The sequence below is a fragment of the Sceloporus occidentalis genome, unplaced genomic scaffold (genome assembly GCF_023333645.1).
Source record: "Sceloporus occidentalis isolate IW3139 unplaced genomic scaffold, rSceOcc1.0.p SCAF_22, whole genome shotgun sequence".
In the NCBI taxonomy this organism is placed as follows: Eukaryota; Metazoa; Chordata; class Lepidosauria; order Squamata; family Phrynosomatidae; genus Sceloporus; species Sceloporus occidentalis.
In genome coordinates this window covers 2131630-2152745 of record NW_028317002.1, presented here as the reverse complement: position 1 = coordinate 2152745, position 21116 = coordinate 2131630, and the positions used below count along the sequence as shown (strand labels likewise).

The following is a 21116-nucleotide window of genomic DNA, read 5'->3' as shown; positions in this document are numbered from 1 at the left end:
ACAGTTAGTTTTCAGGCAGCTGCATTTTAACTATTTACATATCTTGCTCTGGTTATACTAGATAAACACACTGACTCATTTTCTTCCTGTGATAAACATTTGGATACCTTTATGAGTTTTTTGCTTTCCGTCTGAACGGTTTATTTAACAAAATAGGTACGTAAAACCCGGGGGGTGGTTTGGTAGCACTTTGAATATGTATAGCACTTCAAGGAATAATTTAAGAGCAACATTTTCTTTACTGAGTGGCTCTTCTTAGTTGAGTCTTCATTGACATCATCTGGAAGTGTGTGTGACATCATCTGGAAGTGTGTGTGACATCATCTGGAAGTGTGTGAAAGTTTCTTTGTGCGAGAATAATCACATTTTCACATAGACTTTCTCATTGTTAAGTGACTCAATATTCAGATATATTTTTAATGAAGTGGTTTGCCCAGATTTAGCAGGTCAAATGTATTCATTAGTTTATCTACCAAATGCATAAGTGCAACTTGAATATAGTATATACATCTGCTATTTGTTGACCAATTTAAACTTTCTCTTAGTTCAAAAGCCATACCATTCACACGTGGAAATTAAATCTGAAGTGAACATTTAGAAAAATCAATTAGAACATGTACTCTATGTTGCCCCCATAGTGTATGAGGTACAAACAGGCTACTCTTCCAATTCAGATCAAAGATGTATGGCCCCTTCTGGTGTTTAATAAACCACATTAGCATTGTAAATTTAAAACTACATTTTAGAGAGCCCCAATAACATATTTTCAAGAGTAAATGCATTAGTTGGTGGGATTTTCAATTCTGAAGACCAGCTTGATGGTCCTACAAGGAGCCATTCCTTCCAAACAACTAGGGTACATACAGCTACTACACCCCAATAAGATGTTTTACATACAAAATAGAGTTTGAGAAAGAAATACTAACTATGCAGGGTAAGACAAATGTATTATTCTGTATGTTTCAACTTTAATAGTTAGGAGCAGGGGCCATTCCAATTCCAGCATAACAAACTTTTTTTTAACAATGTTAAATTTATTTTATTTAATTCATGAGAAATTAATTATTGTGGTACAGTAATGACTAAGGATTAATTTACTTGGCTTATGTTGCTTATTACAAATAATCCATTACACAAATGATCTGTAAATTAACCTACTCACTTTATGTGAACCAAATATTACACCCCAAGCCCCCTGGATGATACCATGCACAATTAGAATGAATATCAGTACCTGTATATGATGTACTGATAAAATGAAAGGGATCCTAGTTGTGAATCTTAATGAAGTTTCGCAAGATTTGTTAATATCGGTCCAATGCTTATATTAATCATTTGTTAGGTTCAGGCCACATTTCTGCTGAGGATTCTACCACAAATGTCACAGCACCACCTAGTGGCACATCAAGTGACATTCAGGCAGCTACAGCAAAAGCAAAGGTGAAAACAACACTATGTATGCCTGTCAATATTCCATGTTGGTTTATGTGGTTTCCCACAAAGGTCAAAGTGTACAGCGTCACGTTTATATTAACAGTGTAATTAAGGTTGCATCGAGTAACATATCTTGATAATGTTTTTAAAGCATTGATGTCACGTATTTAGTAGCTGCCCATGATACATTTCTATAATTATAGATGTTGTAAGTTCAATAAAAAATTGTTTATTAATTGGTTGGTGGTTGTGTGGAATAGTCTTCCAAGTAGAAGTAACAGAGGTTAACGTCATCGGGGAATTTAAGGCATACATAAGATAAAACGTAATGTTTTCTTGAGGCCAACCTAATGAGGTTTGAGGTTTTATGTGAGGCTAAATGGTAGGTTAGATGGTCCGTAGCTGCTGATATATTACTGTTTTTGTTTTCAATTATTTTTTTATTTTTTTTACTGGAAAAGCTCTCTTGAATAAACTCCAGGGCACTATCCCATCTAGGATTGTCAAATGGCCAGTATTTGACCACCTTGACTATTTTTTAGTCATTTTGTTCTCACTTTAAGTCCTTGATGTGCTGGGTGGCTGTTTCATTTATCTACCACCCTCTCAGTAAGTAAATATTTCTGGCATTACATATAAACTTTCTAACATTACATCAAAACATCATTGGAAACAAAAAAATAACTTGCAACACAGTACTGTCCCTATGTCAGGGGTGTCCAAGTTTTTTCTGCAGTGGGCCACTTCATCAGAATTGTATACGTGTGCGGGCCGCACTCATTTTTCACTGTGTGAAAATATGGCCTTTAATAAGATATGCAGATTAAAATAAAGTAAATGACACAAAACCTTTACTTTTCCTCTCACTGATTTCTGGGCCTAGAAAGTTTTGTGACTACAAATTCAGGATTCTGGATAAGTTAAAATGAAATAGTTCTATTTATCCTAGGGATGCACCTAAATGAAAATTCTGGACCAAAACCGAAAATTCAGGGTTCACTTAGCCAAAACTGAAAATGACCCCCCCCCCCCACATACTTTTAATAAAAGTAAGTTGCACACCAAAATTGTACAAAAAAACTATATATTATGATTGTTAACAGCAATCTCAGGCATACCCAGATTCCAGTATGTACTGGTTGGCTGGGCATTGTACCAGTAATTTGTGTCCAATTTTAGTGTGTAACCACACTTTTATTAAAAGTAACACACCACAATTGGACAAAAAAATCAACAATATGACTTGGCATGATAGGAGTGTGATTGCTAACAGCAAACACACTCTTTTCATACCCAGGCAACCAGTAAATGCTGGAACCTAGGCATAATGGGACTGTGATTGCTGTTAGCAGATTGCTGTTAGCAATCAAAGTCCTATCATGCCAAGTCAGCCAGTACATGCTGGTACAGGATGGCTGTAAGTGCAGACCCCATACTGCTGGCAGCATCAATACACAAGGGGGGCAGATAGCCAGGTTTCAGCATGTACTGGCTGCCTTAGCATGATAGTAGTGTGATTGCTAACAGCTAACAGCAATCACAGTCCCATCATGCCTAGGTTCCAGCACTTACACATCCATGCTTTCACACACACACACTCATTCATTCATATACTCATTCATTCACACATTCATTCCCTCACAGGCATACTCATTCAAACAACCTCCCCCACCCCCTTACCTACTACAGCTCTCGATGCCGCTCACAGACTTCAGCAGGGAGTGCGGCCTCCCTCGTTCTCCCCACAGAGGAGGCAGGACTGAAGCAGAGAATAGACCCTCCCACAAGTAAGCGGCAGGGCTTGTGATGATGTTATCCTGGCCGCATGTTGGACACCCCTGCCCTATGTGCTGGGTGCTGGAGTGTAAATATTCAATGTGAATAGTTAATATTTAATAGTATTTCTAACCTTTGTGAGTCTGATGGCATAATGTAAACAACTGGGTCTATTCACCAAAGAGAGAGTTGGTAAGAGTGTGTAGTATATTTGTGGGCACCCTTACTTCACTATTCATTACGATGGGCAAACACTGGCCATTTTCTCCAGTAAGGATGGCTGAATTGACGCGTCATAATGATTAATACAATGGTTTAGCTATACATGATACAGGGCCAACCAAACTCTTCCTGCAGTAGAAACCTATTGGGGATGGGTATTCATAATATATAGTGCAGCCAATAAGTTGAAACCATAAATCTGCTCAAAGCACTCACAGAATGAAACCCAATATGCAATATTTATGGACGCGTTCTTGCACCATGGCTCAGATGTGTGGTGTTACTATTTAAGGCTATTTTTCTGGTTAAAATGTTTTCAACCCTAAAACTACCTTAATATGCCAAGTACGTCCATAAAGATGAAAATGGTTAGGGAAAATCTTAGCATAATGAAGAAAGCAATTCCATTGTACCAGACAGCCAGCACTAAACCTGGTGCAGCCAAACATAATCTTCATGTAGCGTTCAGTAAAACTTAGCTTTTATTCATCATTTAAAATACAATGAGACGGTAGCACGTATCTTGTTCCGCCGTAAGGCATATATCAACCTTCACCTAACGCGTTTCGGCCACCCTACGTGGACTTAATCTTAGTATATTCTGCCAATTGACAGAGGAAACTATGCAGCACAAAAACTAAATATCTAAATCAAGCAATGCAGGAATTTTGGATTACAAAAGGGTTAACATCCGCTTACCTAATGATAAGTAACTAAGTACAATGAATTTTACATATAACATATAATTCTCTAAGCATAAAAAAAAACTTTTAGTGAAATTATGACAAAAGTTGAGTCAATGCACATTGCGATCTACTTTTTATTGTTTCAAAAGGTGCTTTATTGTTAATCACTTTTATTTGCATAGATTAAAATATTATCTCTCTCGCCAAATGCCCTAATATCCCTGTGGAAGGTCTGTTCCCAGGTTCTGAGCCTCTCAGTTGGAGGGCTGCTTCACTGGATGAGCAGTTTCAGATTAGAAATAATTTTTTTCTATAATGAGCAAAACAAATTGATTTCTTCTTTTGCCCCCTATAGAGTATGCATCCTGTCTCATCAGCAGTGTGCCATGTCCCCTGCCAGCTCATTTAGCACTCACTGATGGTACTACTATATCACTTAATTATGGTCCATTTTTAGATAATGCATAAGTAAGTATAAAAAATATAAAAAGTTTTGAGGAAACTGGAAAAAGCAAATGTTTTTGGTTTAAGAAGAGGCATGCATGTTCATTCTGTGTCCCTTGACTCGTTTGTACAGATACTGTTTGCATTCAGTGTTATGATTTTAAACATTCATTGAGAAGCCGTCATAAATTATAGAAAAAAAACATTAATGTTGTAAGTGAAAATATTGCAGGTATGATATGAGTTTTAGTACAGAATAAGTAATATGGTATTCCATATTTATATATATTTTTTTTACTGAGATTAATAAAATCTATGAAATATATTGAGTTTACCGACTTCTTCTCTGAAGCAAAAGTGAAAAAAAGAGGATCCTTTCTATGTCTCATTTCAAATAATAATTCCCATGTTTTATTTCCATCCAACATTGGTTCAGGTACATAAAATGTAAAAAATCTATATTCAAAATAACTTAAGTAAAAAAAAAATGGGAAAAAAAGAAACTAAGAAAATAAGAACTAGGCTGCATCGTAAGATAGTATTAAATAATGCATTGCTAATTACGGTTTAATTGTTTAAATGCCCTTCACAGGTTATCTGAACTGTAGGAGGTAAGAGGAGAAACCAAAGGGGAAAAAATCTCTTTGTGTGAAGGTACATTTAGATGTTATAAGACAATCAAAGAATTTCAAGAGATTGATTGACATAAAGCATATTAAAATTGTTAAAATTACATTTCAATTCATTTTAACACATCCTGTAAACTGCTTCTGCTCTTTTGAGTATTAATGTAACACATATTTAACATAGTACATTTTGATAGTAGTTCCAATTCATATAGAACATTGTTACATAGAGGGAAAAAAGTAAATGTTCCTTTTACACTAGATTTGTGGATATTTTCTATTAACGCAATACTGCATATTTTCAAAACTCAAATTGCATGCTTCCACATCACGGCAAAGTGAGCATGCTTATAAGCTACAAATATAAAATTGGAACAAAATTATAGCTGTCAACACCAAGAGCTGCAGGGCACTGACCCAGGCCCATTTGTAAGCAAAAACAAAATGCACTTTAAGTTTTTGGTACTTATATTTCCTATGTACTGTTATCTGTGTTTTAGTGTTAAATGCTTGCCACAAAAAAAGCAGTTCTTAGTAAGTAATGTTTTAGTAAATGTAATTCTGTTTTAGGCATTGCAAATGCACCCCATTCAGTGCTGTATTTTAATGCCAGTTTATTGCCAACACGAGTCTGAAGTAGAAACAGGAAATCTCCAGTTTTTCTGGACATTTAATGCTTAAAGCCTTAAATGGTCAAGGACACAATAAAGTGTATAATTTGGATATTTGGTCTTTCAAGACATAAAAGAAGTTCATCAAATGCCCTATGGTAAGGATGATGTACACATGAAAAATAAAGTACAATGGTTTTACATATCAGGATATAATAGTAATCATCTGTTACTTAGCAGGTCTAAAAATTAGGTAAATTCAACCTCTGATGAGCAACAACACATGATAAACTACACTGTGCCGTGATGTATTCAACAACAAAAAGTCAAAATGAAGGAGCCATGTGTGAAAAACCAAATACATCCTTACCGCTTACATAGGAATGAAAAAGCTAAGTAGCAGACAGGTGCTGTTAATTAAATGCCCTTGATTAACTGGTCAAGTTTGAGCACCTCTATAAAAGGCGAGAATTTGTACTTTGTTGGCCTGGAGCATTCAGGTGTGTATTAACACAATGCCAAGGAGAAAATACATCAGCAATAATCTTAGAGAAGCAATTGTTGCTGCCCATCAATCTGGGAAGAGTTATAAGGCCATTTCCAATCAACTGAAAGTCCATCATTATACAGTGAGAAAGATTATTCAAAAGTGGAAAACATTCAAGACAGTTGTGAATCTTCCCAGGAGTGGACCTCTTAGTAAATTTACCCCAAGGTCAGACCGTGCAATACTCAGAGAAATTGCAGTTACATCTCAAAGTTTACAGGCCTTGGTTAGCAGTACAAATGTACAATGAACAAATATGGTTTGTTTCGAAGGGTTGCCGAAAGAACGCCTCTTTTCTCTAAAAAGAACATAGCAGCACATCATCTGAACAAATCACAAGACAATGTCCTTTGGACAGATGAGACCAAAGTGGAAATGTTTGGCCATAATGCACAGTGCTATGTTTGGTGAAAACCAAACAAAGCATATCAGCACAAACACCTTGTACCAAGTGTCAAGCACAGTGGTGGAGGGGTGATGATTTGGGCTTGTTTTGCAGCCACAGGACCTGGGAGTCATTGAGTCGACCAAGAACACTAGAGTCAAATGTGAGGCCATCTGTCCGACAGGGAAAGCTTGGCTGAAATTGGGTCATGCAACAGGACAATGATTCGAAGCACACTGTAACTCCCAGGTGGATCTGGACGAGGATCCTCGCTGCAGCAAAATGTAGAAGGTTGCCCCCCGAGAAGATGATGCCATTCTTCTAAGGCTAATTTGATAGCCAGTAGCTCATGATTCCCTATATAATAGTTCCTTTCGGGAAAAGAAAATGTCTTTGAAAAATAAGAGCAGGCATGAAGACGGTTGATAATTTGATCGCTCTGGGATTGAATGGCCAATAGCTTTGGTGTAAAACAAATGTGTTCTTAACCATTGTAACATGAGATAACAATATGTTTTACGAAAGACGTAATTCACAAAGTTCTGGAACACTGCCGGGGCATTACAAGGTATTCATAGTGCCAATACCTGGTATTGAAAGCAGTTTTCCAAGTTTAGTAAATATGGTAGCATCTTTGAGTTGCTCATAAAGTTCTGTTATGAGGGGAAGAGGATACTTGTTCTTTATGGTTATTTTGTTAAATCCTCTATTATCTATGCAGGGTAGCAGGGGTCCCTCTTTCTTTGCAACAAAAAAGAAGCCGGCTCCTGCTAGGGAAGCTCAAATACAACATAATTTGTATTTCAGTAGAATAATACATATCATGTAATTAGTTTACTGGTTGGTAGAAAGATGGTCATAATATAGATAATTAAAAATAAACTGATTCCTGATAGTAAGGGCATTTACCCTTAATGACCAGACATTTGCACGAAGTGCAGATTTTATCTAGGAATGTAACAGAATATGTTGGCCTCAAAACAATTATTTGAGTGATTGCTAAGGGATGATATTAAAGAATACATTTTGTAAAACATCATCATCTGACCTAATTGCATTGAATTAGGAGGTGGAATACGACGGACCTTTAATCCATCCATCTCTCCGTATAAGTATGTGGTAAAGCCTCACTTTAAATGAGTAATTAAATTTTGAGTGCATGCTCTAAAAAAAACAAAAAAAAAACCCCCAAAATACCTTAAATTATAAAATTAATAAGGGAAAGCCACAACTACCCCAGTCTAAAATTCCTATGGTGTTCGGCCAGTAATGGCTGACTGTATATCATGGGAGCTGCAGCAAAAAAGTGTGTGGTGAAGGTCTGTCTATAACTGCAATTCCAATAAAGAATGGCTAGTTGAATATCATTGTAGATGTAGGCAACAAAAGTTAGTGTTTGTACTCAGAGCCGGCCTTAGGCATTGTGGCGCCCTGTGCGGACTACTCCTCTGGCGCCCCCCTCACTACCCCCCCCTCTCTGCCCCTTCAAACTACCCGCCCTCTCTGCCCCTTCAAACTACCCCCCCATGCCCCTTCAAACTACCGCCCCTCAAACTACCCCTTCAAACTACCCCTCCCCTCTGCCCCTTCAAACTACCCTCCCGCCCATTCAAACTACACCCCCCCTGTCCCTTCAAACTACACCCCCCCGTCCCTTCAAACTACACCCCCCCTCTGCCCCTTCAAACTACACCCCCCCCCTGCCCCTTCAAACTACACCCCCCTCCCTCTGCCCCCCACTTACCTTGTTGCCGGAGTCCTGCGGTGAGAGCGGGAGGCATCCGTCTTCTCGCTCTGCCGCGGTGCCGGCATTTCATGTTGAGAGCCGGAATAGTCCGGCGCGCAACATGAGATGCTGGCACCGCGACGGAGTCACGGAGAGTAAGGGGCGCCGAGCGGTTGCCGAGAACTTCACGAGCAACCGCTCGGCGCCCCTGACCGGGACTTAGATTTAAGCATCGTTTTTTGGTTTTTTTTTAAACTTTATTTAACATGAATGATGTTAAATAAAGTTTTTAAAAAAAACACACAAAAAAAAAAAAGATGCTTTAATCTAAGTCCCGGTCAGGCGCCCCTGCAACCATGGCGCCCTGTGCGGTCGCACAGGTCGCACACCCCTAAGGCCGGCCCTGTTTGTACTGTAGAATTGGTGTAGCCCCCCCCTCCCCCCAAAAGCCCAATCTACAGTCACTAGCAACTATTTCCTTTATAATCAACTTGCAATGTTGCTGCCCCAACATCATGGAAGTTGCCGCCAAGAAAAGCTTGTGTAGCTTTGTGATGCACAGCAAACATTCTGAGGTTTTTTGAAATACATTTTTAGTTTAGTTTTTGCATATGGTTTCAGGCAGCTGCACATTAACCATTTGCAAGTTGTAGCTCAATTGTCTTGGCCCAACACCGACTCATTATATATATATATATATATATATATATATATATATATATACACATATACATACACACACATACGATATTTGCTAGATTTAAGAGAAATTTTTTTTTTTTTATATATATACTTCAGATCTGCTGCACAGCTGATTAAGCCTAGGGGCTGGTCACTCTCCCTTATACCCTGAAACCCTCATTTATTCTCTCCCACACTCTTTTTCAATGTCACCCTATCTTCTCCGAGGACTGCTTCTGTCTGTGTCACTATTATGTACTTGTTGGCAGATACCAACATAACATTGCAGGGCCTATATGAAAAGCCATTACATCTTATCACTTGTATAATGCATATGATCATTATTTATTGTTTTATATAGCGTCAAATTCCATAGCGCTGTACAGTGGGTAGACAGGACATAACCAGTAGTATGTAACATAACAAATTGACTAAGAGACAACAGGTGAGGAGGGTCCTGATCAAACGAGCTTACAAACTAGAGGGATTTAGGGTGCATGACACAATAAGTAAAAGTGCCGTTGTTAGGGATCAACCAGCCACACTAGTAAAACTATTGAAGGAGAGGGACTAGGAAAGCTAAAGGAATATGGGGGGGGGGGGGGGTTATGTGCTATGTTGTAAGCATCCTTAAAGAAGTGGGTCTTGGGGGATTTTTATTGAAGGAATAAAAGGCACAGAGAAAGATGGATAGGTTGGGGGAGGGCATTCCAGAGGATAGGGGCAGTCCTTGAGAAATCTTGTAAGTGTGCATGAGAGCTAAAAATCAGAGGAGAGAATAGATCAGGGGTCCTCAAACTACGGCCCGCCGGGTGTTTTTGCCTCAGGACATCCATGTGTTCCGAAAGATGCTTTCGGAACACAAGGATGCCTCTGTGAAGTCCCTGCGGCACGCGTTTACTTTAAAAACGCGGGGACCGCCGGGAGCAGGCACACGCAGCGATGTCACTGACGTCCCATGCGTGCACCCATGGCAACCGAGCGCCGCAATATGCCGGCATATTGCGGCACTCAGCAGTGAAACAGCCGGCACCAGCAAGCGGCTTTTAAACACTGATGTGGAGAAGAGAGAGAGGGGCGCCTAGCAACCGCTCGGCGCCCCTCGTTCTCCCCCGCATCAAAAAAAAGAAGACAGCCTTTAAAAGCCGCTCGCTGGTGCCCGCTGCTTCACTGCTGGGCGCCGAAATATGACGTCATATTACGGCGCTCAGCAGTGAAGCAGCGGGCGGTGCAGGAAGAAAGAAGCATCATGCTCCCGTCGCTGGACTTCAAGGTGAGGGGGGGGGGGTATATAGTGGGTAGGGGGGAGAGGGTATATAATGGCTAGGGGGAGAGGGTATATAGTGGGTAGGGGGAGAGGGTATATAGTGGGTAAGGGGGGGAGAGTATATATAATGGGTAAGGGGGGAGAGTATATATAGTGGGTAAGGGGGGAGAGGACATATAGTGGGTAGGGGGGGAGAGGACATATAGTGGGTATGGGGGAGAGGGTACATTTGTTGATTTAACTTTACTTGTTCTTCATTTTAAATATTGTATTTATTCCCGTTTTGTTTCTTCACTTCAAAATAAGATATATGCAGTGTGCATAGGTATTTGTTCATAGTTTTTTTTGTTTGTTTTTTTTTTAACTATAGTCCGGCCCTCCAACGGTCTGAGGGACCGTGAACTGGCCCCCTGTTTAAAAAGTTTGAGGACCCCTGGGATAGATCATTGGACGAGCGGAGAGACCGGTTAGGAGTGTATTTAGAGATGAGTGAGGAGATGTAGGGGAGAGACAGGAATATAAAAATATTTGTATTAAAACAAAAAAAATCAAGTTTTATCAGTTGTTTTTTTTTTTATTTAAATCCTGTGTCAGCTCTCAATTTGTGACACTGAGTAGTAGTAGTAACCATGAATTAAACTCGTTATTTAAGCTTGTTAATGTTAACTGCTGCATCAATGTGGTATAATTTTTGTTAACTGAAAAGAACTCTTTTCTTTAATGTTCCAGAGAGAGAGAGAGAGAGAGTAATATAATAGTGACGGTTAAGTGAAAATGTTTGGGAAACATTCCAGTCCGGCATTGTTTTTATTATTATTCAAAACACTGTTTAATATTTCTGCACCTTCCACATTCAATTGTTTCAAGTTAATCTTGTGTTTAATAGACATGACATTGTGCCAATCTGCTCACAGTGGACCCCCACAGAAGATATTGGTCAACCTCCACAAGCTCATCCTTGTGTTGTGGGTCAGCCACAAGTGTTGGTATACTGGCTGCTGCTTAGTTTAGATTTACTTATGACAGTGGCATTGAAGATGCACCTACTATCTAGCACCGACTAATATGAGTGGTGTCATTTGAATTTGATGAAACTTCATCGCCTTAACTATATATCATACAGGGCCAGCCAAGCTCCTGTAAAATGCCCTAGCAACTCCCTGTTTATTTTAACAGAGACAATAGATTTGGAATTTATTCAATAGAGAGGGGGAAGCAGCCCTTATTTTTGGTTTCAGTCATGGAAGGAATGGCATCCATATGCATTGAGAATGGTCTAACCAACTGCCTGGAGGAACTCTACAAGTTTGACCCATCATAATGCATAAAAGGCAAGGGGATAAAGATTTCCTCTCCACATAACACACCTGATATGCTAAACAATATAGTGAATATAATAAATAAATAAAGTCAACCGACTAAATGTTTTAGGATTCTTTATTAGTTAATTTAGAAAAAAAAAAACATATACAGAAAAGTAAAGACATTCAGTTAGCAACGATCAAGCTAGGAAGTGGTGGACTGTTTGCCAGTCTCTTTTGACATATTTTTGAGGTTCATATCAGGTACTGGATCCTGAATGCCAGTTGTTAGCGATTGTTGATGTGTTACCTAGAAAACAGTAGCAGCTCAATTAGAGGACTTTTTTTTTTTTGTTAGGAGGCAAATAAACACATCTTTGTAGGAAAGGACCATACAACAGATAATGCATATTACAGCACTTGATATAAATGCATATTTGTACAAATAAAAAGGTACCTGCTGAAAAAAGTTGCAACTACAAAGCTGCATTGGTAGGTTACCTCCACAGTCTGCATTTTGCCACAGTTTTCCCTGCATGAAGTAGCCAATCATTATGTGGAAAGGACCTCCACTGAAACCAACGGAAAGCACTTCCTGCACATGCGCGCAGGTGTCTCACTAGAACCATGGAACTCATGCACAAGCCACAGCCTGAGATGACTGGCAGTGAGTAACTTGCACACATGCACTACAGCTCAGGAGATGCACTATATGGACAAAATGAATAGAAATACCTGACCATTATACCTTCAGGGACTTTGATGACATTGCACTCTAAATACATAGACATTAATATGTAGTTTTGTACCTTCTTTGTAGCTATAACAGCTTCCACTTTTCTGGGAAGGCTTACCACAAGATTTTGGAGTATTTCTGGGGGAATTTTTGCCCATTCATCCAGTAGAGCATTTTTGAGGTCAGGTACTGATGTTGGACGAAAAGGCCTGGCTCCCAAAGTTTTTTGATGGGGCGGAGGTCAGGGCTCTGAGCGACCCAGTCAAGCTCTTCCACACATGTATTTATGGACCTTGCTGAAGGGACCATACCAAGACATTTTGGGCTATGCTCCCAACTTTGTAGGAACAGCTTGGGGAATGCCCTTTTCTATTCCATCATGACTTTGGGATGAAACTAAACAGAGATTGCTAACCAGGCTCATGCAACATCGGTGCCTGACCTGGGCAAATATTCTCACAGAAACACTCCAAAAAATTGTTCCTGGAAGAGTAGAGATGTTATAGCTGCAAAGGGGGGGGACCAACTACATATTAATGTAGATGGTGATGTCATAAAAGTCACTGTTGGTGAATCTGATGAATCCCCCCCCCCCCCCCGATATATTTTCAAATCCAAAAATACATCAATTAAAACATATTAAATTGCATACCATAGGTGATGTGTATTTAAAGTTGCTCTTAAGCATAGAGCAAACAATAATTGCACTTACATGGCAAGCAAATCAACCTCCCCAGATCTGTCAATTTATTATTATCTTTGAAGGTGTAATAACAAACATTTAATAAGCCTTCCCAGTCTTTATGGCAAAAACGTAAGTGACTGCTTGTATATAAAATGACAAGTGTCTCCAGCAGAAAGTTTAAATGAGGCAAAAGTTTCACATGATGAAATAATTATTTCTGGTTTGGATTTAGGAACAGTATGAGCGAATGGCAAACAACAGCCAAGCACAAATACTTGGAAAAGTATGCAACCTTACATAGCGTGAAGATCTATCACCAGTGTAGTAAAGATGATATATGATTTTGGAAAACATATATAAAAATAGCCTCCACCATCAGTTTAGAGCAGGGGTGGGCAATTAATTTTCCCATGGGGCCACATGAGAAATTGGAATGGTTTTAGAGGGCCAGACCTCTACAAACTACAAACTCCGAAGCCTTGTCCATTTTGTTAACTTATGTGCTGTTTAATAAAGTTATTCAAGCCTACGTCATTGGTAGAGGTGCTTGAATAAGTAAGGCCTGAATAACTATTAGCACAGCACAGAAGTGAACAAAATGAACAAGGCTTCGGAGTGCATACCGTATTTTTCGCTCTATAAGACGCACCTGCTGATAAGACGCACCTAGATTTTAGAGGAGAAAAAAAAGGAAAAAATATTTTGAGCTAAAAAATGGGCTAAAATATTTATTACAATAACTGAATAAGCTATGAACACAGTAAGACACACGCAGTAAGACACACACAGACACAGTAAGACACACACAGACACAGTAAGACACACACAGACACAGTGAGATACACACAGACACAGTGAGACACACACAGACACAGTAAGACACACACAGACACAGTAAGACACACACAGACACAGTAAGACACACACAGACACAGTAAGACACACACAGACACAGTGAGACACACACAGACACAGTGAGACACACACAGACACAGTAAGACACACACAGACACAGTGAGACACACACAGACACAGTAAGATACACACACACACAGTAAGATACACACACACACAGTAAGACACACACACACAAACACAGTAAGACACACACACACAGTAAGACCTCCCTCCCTAACCCCCCTTCTCAGCATCTCCCCTCTAACTCCCTAACCCCCCCTTCTCAGTATCTCCCCTCTAACTCCCTAACCCCCCCTTCTCAGGATCTCCCCCCCCGCCCCGGTCACTTACCTTAAACTCCTGTGTTGGAAGCGTGAGGCGTTTGTCTCGGGTGCCGGCGCTTCACTGCTGATCGCCGGCGTCTGACGTCATATGCCGGCGCCCAGCGTAAAGCGCCGGCACCCAAGACAAACGCTTCCAACACAGGAGTTTAAGGTAAGTGACCGGGGCGGGGGGGGACACCGGACTCATTGGTGAGTCACCAGGACACTCTTTGCGGGCCGGTCCGAGCTATTCAGCGGGCCGGATGTGGCCCGCGGGCCGTGCTTTGCCCAGGTCTGGTTTAGAGGATTTTTATAAAAACTTTATTATGCCTTCTTACCATAGGAACTCCTTTTCTTCTTAAAATGATGCCTTCAGCCAACAGTGCTTTCCCTGCCTCCTCAAACAGCTTGTCTTCATCTTGTTCACCTAGCTTCTGAAGTTCGTTGTATTTATCTACAAACCTACAATTAAATTCAAAGCATACTGTAACACATGGTAGGTTGCATGGACTGCTGAGTAGACTTCCCAAGGTTAACGCAGGATATTTACATTTGCCTCCATTTATGAACAACTTCATATTACAACATAATAAATACATTTTCATAATCGATTTTTCTAATTAATCGGATTAAAAAAAATGCACATTTTTCGTTTTTTAAAAATAATTACATGAACAAACTGGGTGTTAAAGACAAACAGAATACAAAACTTAAAATTTACATTAACATGTGTCGCTGTACTCTGTGCACACAACACCTTCATCTCTATCACAATTGAATTTATCTAATTGCCTTCTTATTTTACTGGCATAATAATAAAAAGCTACAAGGAACAAAAGCCAAAACACAATATTTTCTCAAACTAGGTTTTAATACCTAAAAAAGTTTTACTAGTAAATATTAATTCACATGTAAACTATTTTCTCATATTTAATAAACACTATGGATTGAGAAAAATTTCTTGTTTTTATTTGCTAACCTGCCCTCCAGATATGCACATTTGACCCCAGGCTTGGCATTAAAAGTATCTATATTTGTTAAGGGCAATGCATCCTTTATGATGCACACTTGGGGGGGGGGGGGGGGGGGGAAATCGGGAAAGTATACTACCCTACTTGCGCTGAAAAATACCCCTCGTCAGACTATACGGCAGCCGGTGAACGTCTGTGCGATGCATGCAGACAACCTCTGCTGCTGCCCAGAACTTTCCCTGGGGCTTCTTTGACGGAGCTCGCGGGCATGAAATGACCTTCCGGTGCCCAGTCATAGAAGCCCCAGCGGAAGTGCTGGGCAGCAGCAGAGGTTGTCTACACACATATACATGGCATATAGGGGGGTATAAGTCGTACCTGGGGCAGAATGGCAAGCCAGGGGGCATATGTGCATAGCTGGGAGGCAGGTTGGCAAATAAAAGGAAATAAAAACAAGAAGTGCTTTTTTTTCATAGTTATTATAAATGAAAAAATAGTTTGCATGTGAATGTATATTTACTGGTAAAACTTTTTTCCTATAGGGCCGTCTTATAATCAAGCAAATACGGCATATAATTTCAAATAGGTTCTCTTGGTTGCAGGCAAATACTTATTGCAATATACACAGTAAATGAACTCTATAAGCAGGATGTATTAGATTTTTATTTTTTTTACATGCATATCAATTCTTCACTTGTATTTACACATTTCTCCACACATTTTCCCACAGTCTTGTAGGAAAAAAGCTGTGTGATCCACAAAGCTAATAAGAAATTTTAAACAAAAATATTTTCATTTTATTTATTCCTAGATGTATTTAAAATCTCAGAATCTTACCTCTGGCATGTTGATTTGAAATTTGTTCGCGACAATTCAAACATCTTGGGGCCATTGCCATAGGCCTCATAGAATTTACTGAGGAGAAATAATTTTTAAAAAAAATATTATATTTTTTCTGCAACTGAAATGCATAATTTATATTTATAGGTGTGAACAAAAAGCTAATTTGGCTAAAAGATAAACCATAAAATACAGTGCAGTATTTGTCCTTTCCTGATTTTTGCATATTTATCACACTTTCAGATCATTAAAACTAATTCTAATATTAGGCAAAGATAACCCGAGTAAACACAAAATACAATTTTGAAATGATAATTCCATGTAAAGGGTAAAAAACATAATATTTGCAAACCTACCTGGTCCTATGTGAAAAAGTAATTGCCCACAACAAATTAACTAAATGTATTTGACAATTTGGTATATTTTAGACTTGGGCACCAGGGGGCTCTTCGTGTTCGAAAAAAAGAAAAAAAAAAAAGATCTTCGTATTCCAGCAAATATTCGCCCCTTCCTGTCTTCTCTAGAGTCGCTCATACAGACTTTTAAAATCCTGATGCCATCACTTGTTGCACCCTTGGTCGCTTGCACGGCCCTTTAACCTATGGATTTCCGCTCCCATTTAACGCAGCATCACAGGTGTTAACGGGAGCAGAAATCCGTAGGTTCGCTGTCAGGAGTTATAAAAAGGCCATGCGAGTGAGCCTATTGGTCATCTGCAGGGCCTTCCTCTGGCATCAACCAATTGGTTGATGCCAGAGGAGGTCCCTGTAGGCGACCAATAGGCTCACTCGCACTGCCCTGTAACCCCTGATGCGAACCTACAGATTTCCGCTTCCGTCAATCCCGCGATGCTGCGAAGATAAGGTAGGGTAGATGGGGAAGGGACCGGGGAGATTAGTAGACGAAGACGATCATGAAGATTCTTCGTGTGTGTCTTGGTCTTCGTCTACGTTTTACCGCCGCTGTCTTCTCTTCTTCATGTCTTCAGAACGAACACGAAAAGGCACTCTTCGTGTTCGTTTTCATGTTCGCCCGAAGACGAATGCACAAGTCTAGTATATTTTCACTAGACACACCCAGGCATGAATACTACCAGCCCTGATGAATCTAAACATCAATTAAATAGAAAGCATCTTGCAAAGTGAAGTAGATTAAAAAGTCTCCTCAAAAAAAAAAAAAGCAGCACATGTAATGAAGTTCAAGAACAGATGAGAAAAAGTAATTGACATTAATCAGTCTAGAATGGGCTACAAAGCCATTTCTAAGGCTCTAAGACTCCTAGAATCCTGGTGAGATCTACAAGTGGAATCTTGGGACAGTGGTGAACCTTTCCAGGAGAGGTCAGCCTAACAAAAGGAATATGTGAAGAACCGGAGACCTCGCTTGCCTCAGTTAATGCTTCCACCATAAGAAAGGCTGTGCGCAAAAGTGTCATCCATGAGATAGTTGCAAGGCAAAAACCACTGCCGTCAAAGACAACAACAAAAAAAAGACCCACATATATCAAAACATCTTTATGTCCACCAAGAATTTGCGGAAAATATCCTGTAAACTGAGGAATCAAAAGCACATTTTGGAAGACATGGGTCCCGCTATAATTGGTGGATCCATGAATTCTGCTCTCTATCAGAAAATTCTGAAGGAGAATATCCAGCCATCAATTTGTGACCTAAAGCTCAAGCACAGTTGGGTTATGCAGCAGGACAATGATCTGATGCACACAAAGGAAGACCACCTCTGAATGGCTCAAAAGAAACAAAATAAAGGTGTTGGAATCCTGATTCAGATGTTGTGGCATGACCTAGAAAACCCTCCAACGTGAATTAAGAAAGAGTCGGCCAAATTCCTCCACGGTGATGTAAAAGACTCATTGCCAGTTACTGCAAACGTTTGATTGCTGTTGTTGCCACAAAGGTTGGCACAACCAGTTATATTTAGGGGGCAATTCATTTTTTAAATGAGCGATATAGGTTTTGATTACCTTCAATAAGCAAAACGATCATTTAAAAGCTGCCTTTTATGTTTAAACACATTGTATGTCTTATATTACTTGAATGATCTGAAACATTTAAATGTGTCAAAAACAAAATTAGAAGGAAGGGCCAAATACTTTTATAAATCACTGTGTATTTGAAATGCATATGGAGGATATGATAAGTGGGCTTCAAATCTCCCCCCACCCCAAACATAACTTAAACAGAGAGATTTAGATATATATACTAGTAACATCAGTCTGGATAGAAAATATGTAGGTAAGATCATTGTTTAACCTCAAATTTAGCTCAATGTGTTTTCTCCTGTAGTTTAATTGAACCTTTTGTTGTATTCAGATGCAACTATGCATTCTGTACAATAACAGAAAGATTTCCAAGACCAATAAGTGAACACCTTCTTGTGTATCAGGCAAATCATTTATTATAAGGCTGTTCCGTTACATCAAACCTAGAAACCCCCTAGCCTCCTGAACCTCTATTTTCACAATTTTCAGCAGGAGGGTACATTTAGAGTAGTAAAAAGCCAATTTCAAGCTGTTTTGGTACCACTCTTTTGTGGTGGTTTCTATAATATTAACAAATGGACTAGGGCTGCAACGAACGATTATTTTAATAATCGATTAGTTGGCCGATTATTTTTTCGATTAATAAAAAAAAAATGCAATTTTTTTAATTTAAAATAATGTAATAAAAAAAAACTTACAATTTACACCTTCATCTCTATCACAATGGCATTTCTCTATTCACCTTATTTTACTGACATAATAAAACACAGTGTTTCTCAAACTTGGTTTTAATACAAAGTTATTAGTAAATATTAATTCATATGTTAACTATTTTTCATATTTAATAAAAACTGAGAAAAAGGCCATTTATTTTCTTTTAATTTACCAAACTGCCCCCAGTTATGCACATCTGACCCCCAGCTTGCCACTCTGCCCCCAGAGATGCCTTATAGCTCCTATATGCCAGAGATTTCACTGTGCCCCCTGATATGCCACTGTGCCCCCGATATGCCTTATACTCCTTATATGCCAGTGATATGCAACTGAGCCCCCTGATATGTCTTATGCCCCCCTAATATGCCCTATACCCCCTATATGCCACTGTGCCCCCTGATATGCCACTCTGCCCCCATAAATGCCCTGTACCACCCTGAAATTCATTATACTCCCTGATTCACCACCCTGCCTCCTCCAGATATGCCACTCTGAAATTCATTACACCCCCATACACCACTCTGCTACCCTGAAATTCATTATACCCCCATACACCACTATAACTCACCCATACACCACTCTGCCTCCTGTCAGCAACGGAGGTTTACAAGACACCAGGGAGTCGGGTAGAGAGGCAGAGTCTCTGCAGGAGACCTCAATTCTCTGTCAGCCGGTGGGGGTCTGCACGATGTCCACAGACAGCCTCCGTTACTCCACTTCACTTCCGCTGGGGCTTCTACATCATGTGATGCTGGCGCTGCATCGTAGAAGCCCCAGCAGAAGTGGAGGGGAGAGACGGAAGTTATCTGTGCGCATCGCACGGACACCCACCGGCTGACGGTGAGGGGAATCCAGGTCCCCTGCAGCGTTGCGGGGGATCTGGATTCTAGTGTTATAACCCGATCTCTGTTTGAGGTCGGATTATATAAGGAGAGGAGTTTTTCAGAGCATTTGCCTCTTTTTAATAAATCGAAAAAATTGATTCGATTAATCAATAATGAAAATCGTTGTCAACGATTTTCATTATCGGTTATTATCGATTTTATCAATTAGTTGTTGCAGCCCTAAAATGGACCATATGGGTGGGGATCACCCCACATTAACAATACATTACGCAATCCTGACTGGTCCTTCTGGCAGAAGCAGCTCAATGGGGATTCCTAGTCATAATACACGAGTCAGTGAGTTGAAAACATTCAACTCTAATGCAAACGTACAGTTTATTAAGTAAATCCTTAAATATGGGGACATAAGAAAATGACATTATGCAAACAAGTTGAATCAAGAAAGGAGTTCACTCACGCTCGAATTACATCCTCCTGGTAGAGAATGACAGGCACATTGTCGGGAGGGTGTCGCATTCGCTTTGGTGGCTTTTCATACAATGGTTCTCTTTTTGGTGGAAAAGCAGCATACACATCAAACCACACGGGTTTCTCATTTGGTTTGATTACGCCTGCACGCAGCAGATCTCGTACTCTATGGGAAGGACAAGGGTGAGGGTAGTGTGATTATTAAAGAGATAAATGGCACGAGCATCCAAAAAAAAGGAATCAACGGAAAAAGCCTTCTCCAGAAGTATATCGACACACTGGACAGAGTTTAGAGGAGAGCTACAAAAATGGTAAGTTGTTTGCAGGGCAGGAATTGAGAGCAAAGGTTAAAGGGTCTTAATATGTATAGCTTGGAGGAAAGGAGAGAGGGTGGATGCAATAGAAACTTAAAGGCATTTAACAAAGTACAGGAGGCAAGCTTATTTAAAAGGAGGCACAATGTTAGAGGACATGGTCTAAAGCTAGAGGGTCAGAGGCTTAGATGTAACAGCCCAGAACTCAATGACTTTACTAAACTGGTTACAAATTAATCTGAATAGATATAAAACTAGAGTAAAACAAGCCACCAAAGACTGCTACATGAGTGGGGGTTTTAAGCAACAGGATTACCTGGTGAAGACAGTCCCCAATTTCTCCAACCTGCTCCCAGCCATATTACAGCTACAGAACACCCTGTCCTGGAAGCCCTATCCCCCACACGCGCATGTATTTTACACACAACTCCCAGACTGTAACCCGCAGCCATTTTTCAATAGGGCAGAAGCAAGTTATTTTTCCAAAACGTGTCAATATACGCATGTTTTCACCATACCTGACGCAGCTATATAGTTGTTATGCTGTCTAAAGCACTGAAATAAAATCACGGCACCCGAATAATGCCATCTCGGATTACACCAAGAGATTGAGAATAT

At 39.8% G+C, this 21116-nt stretch overlaps 1 protein-coding gene across 1 annotated transcript; it reads right to left on the bottom strand.

The window, feature by feature from the left end:
* Positions 1–11911: 11911 nt before the first annotated feature.
* Positions 11912–20858, bottom strand: LOC149300882 (small ribosomal subunit protein mS23-like). The gene is made up of 5 exons (XM_089484463.1): positions 20815–20858; positions 20174–20350; positions 16156–16233; positions 14686–14809; positions 11912–12016 (listed from the first exon to the last, which is right to left on the bottom strand). Exons 1-5 carry the CDS (start codon positions 20856–20858, stop codon positions 11912–11914), a joined length of 528 nt encoding a protein of 175 aa, XP_089340589.1.
* Positions 20859–21116: the final 258 nt, after the last annotated feature.

Coding starts and splice junctions, on each gene's coding strand:
- LOC149300882 (XM_089484463.1), bottom strand. CDS start 20,858: ATGGCTGGGAGCAGGTTGGAGAAATTGGGGACTGTCTTCACCAG. Junction 20,351..20,814: donor TTGGGGACTGTCTTCACCAG/GTAATCCTGTTG, acceptor TCCTTCCCATAG/AGTACGAGATCTGCTGCGTG. Junction 12,017..14,685: donor GAAGAAAAGGAGTTCCTATG/GTAAGAAGGCAT, acceptor ACTGTTTTCTAG/GTAACACATCAACAATCGCT.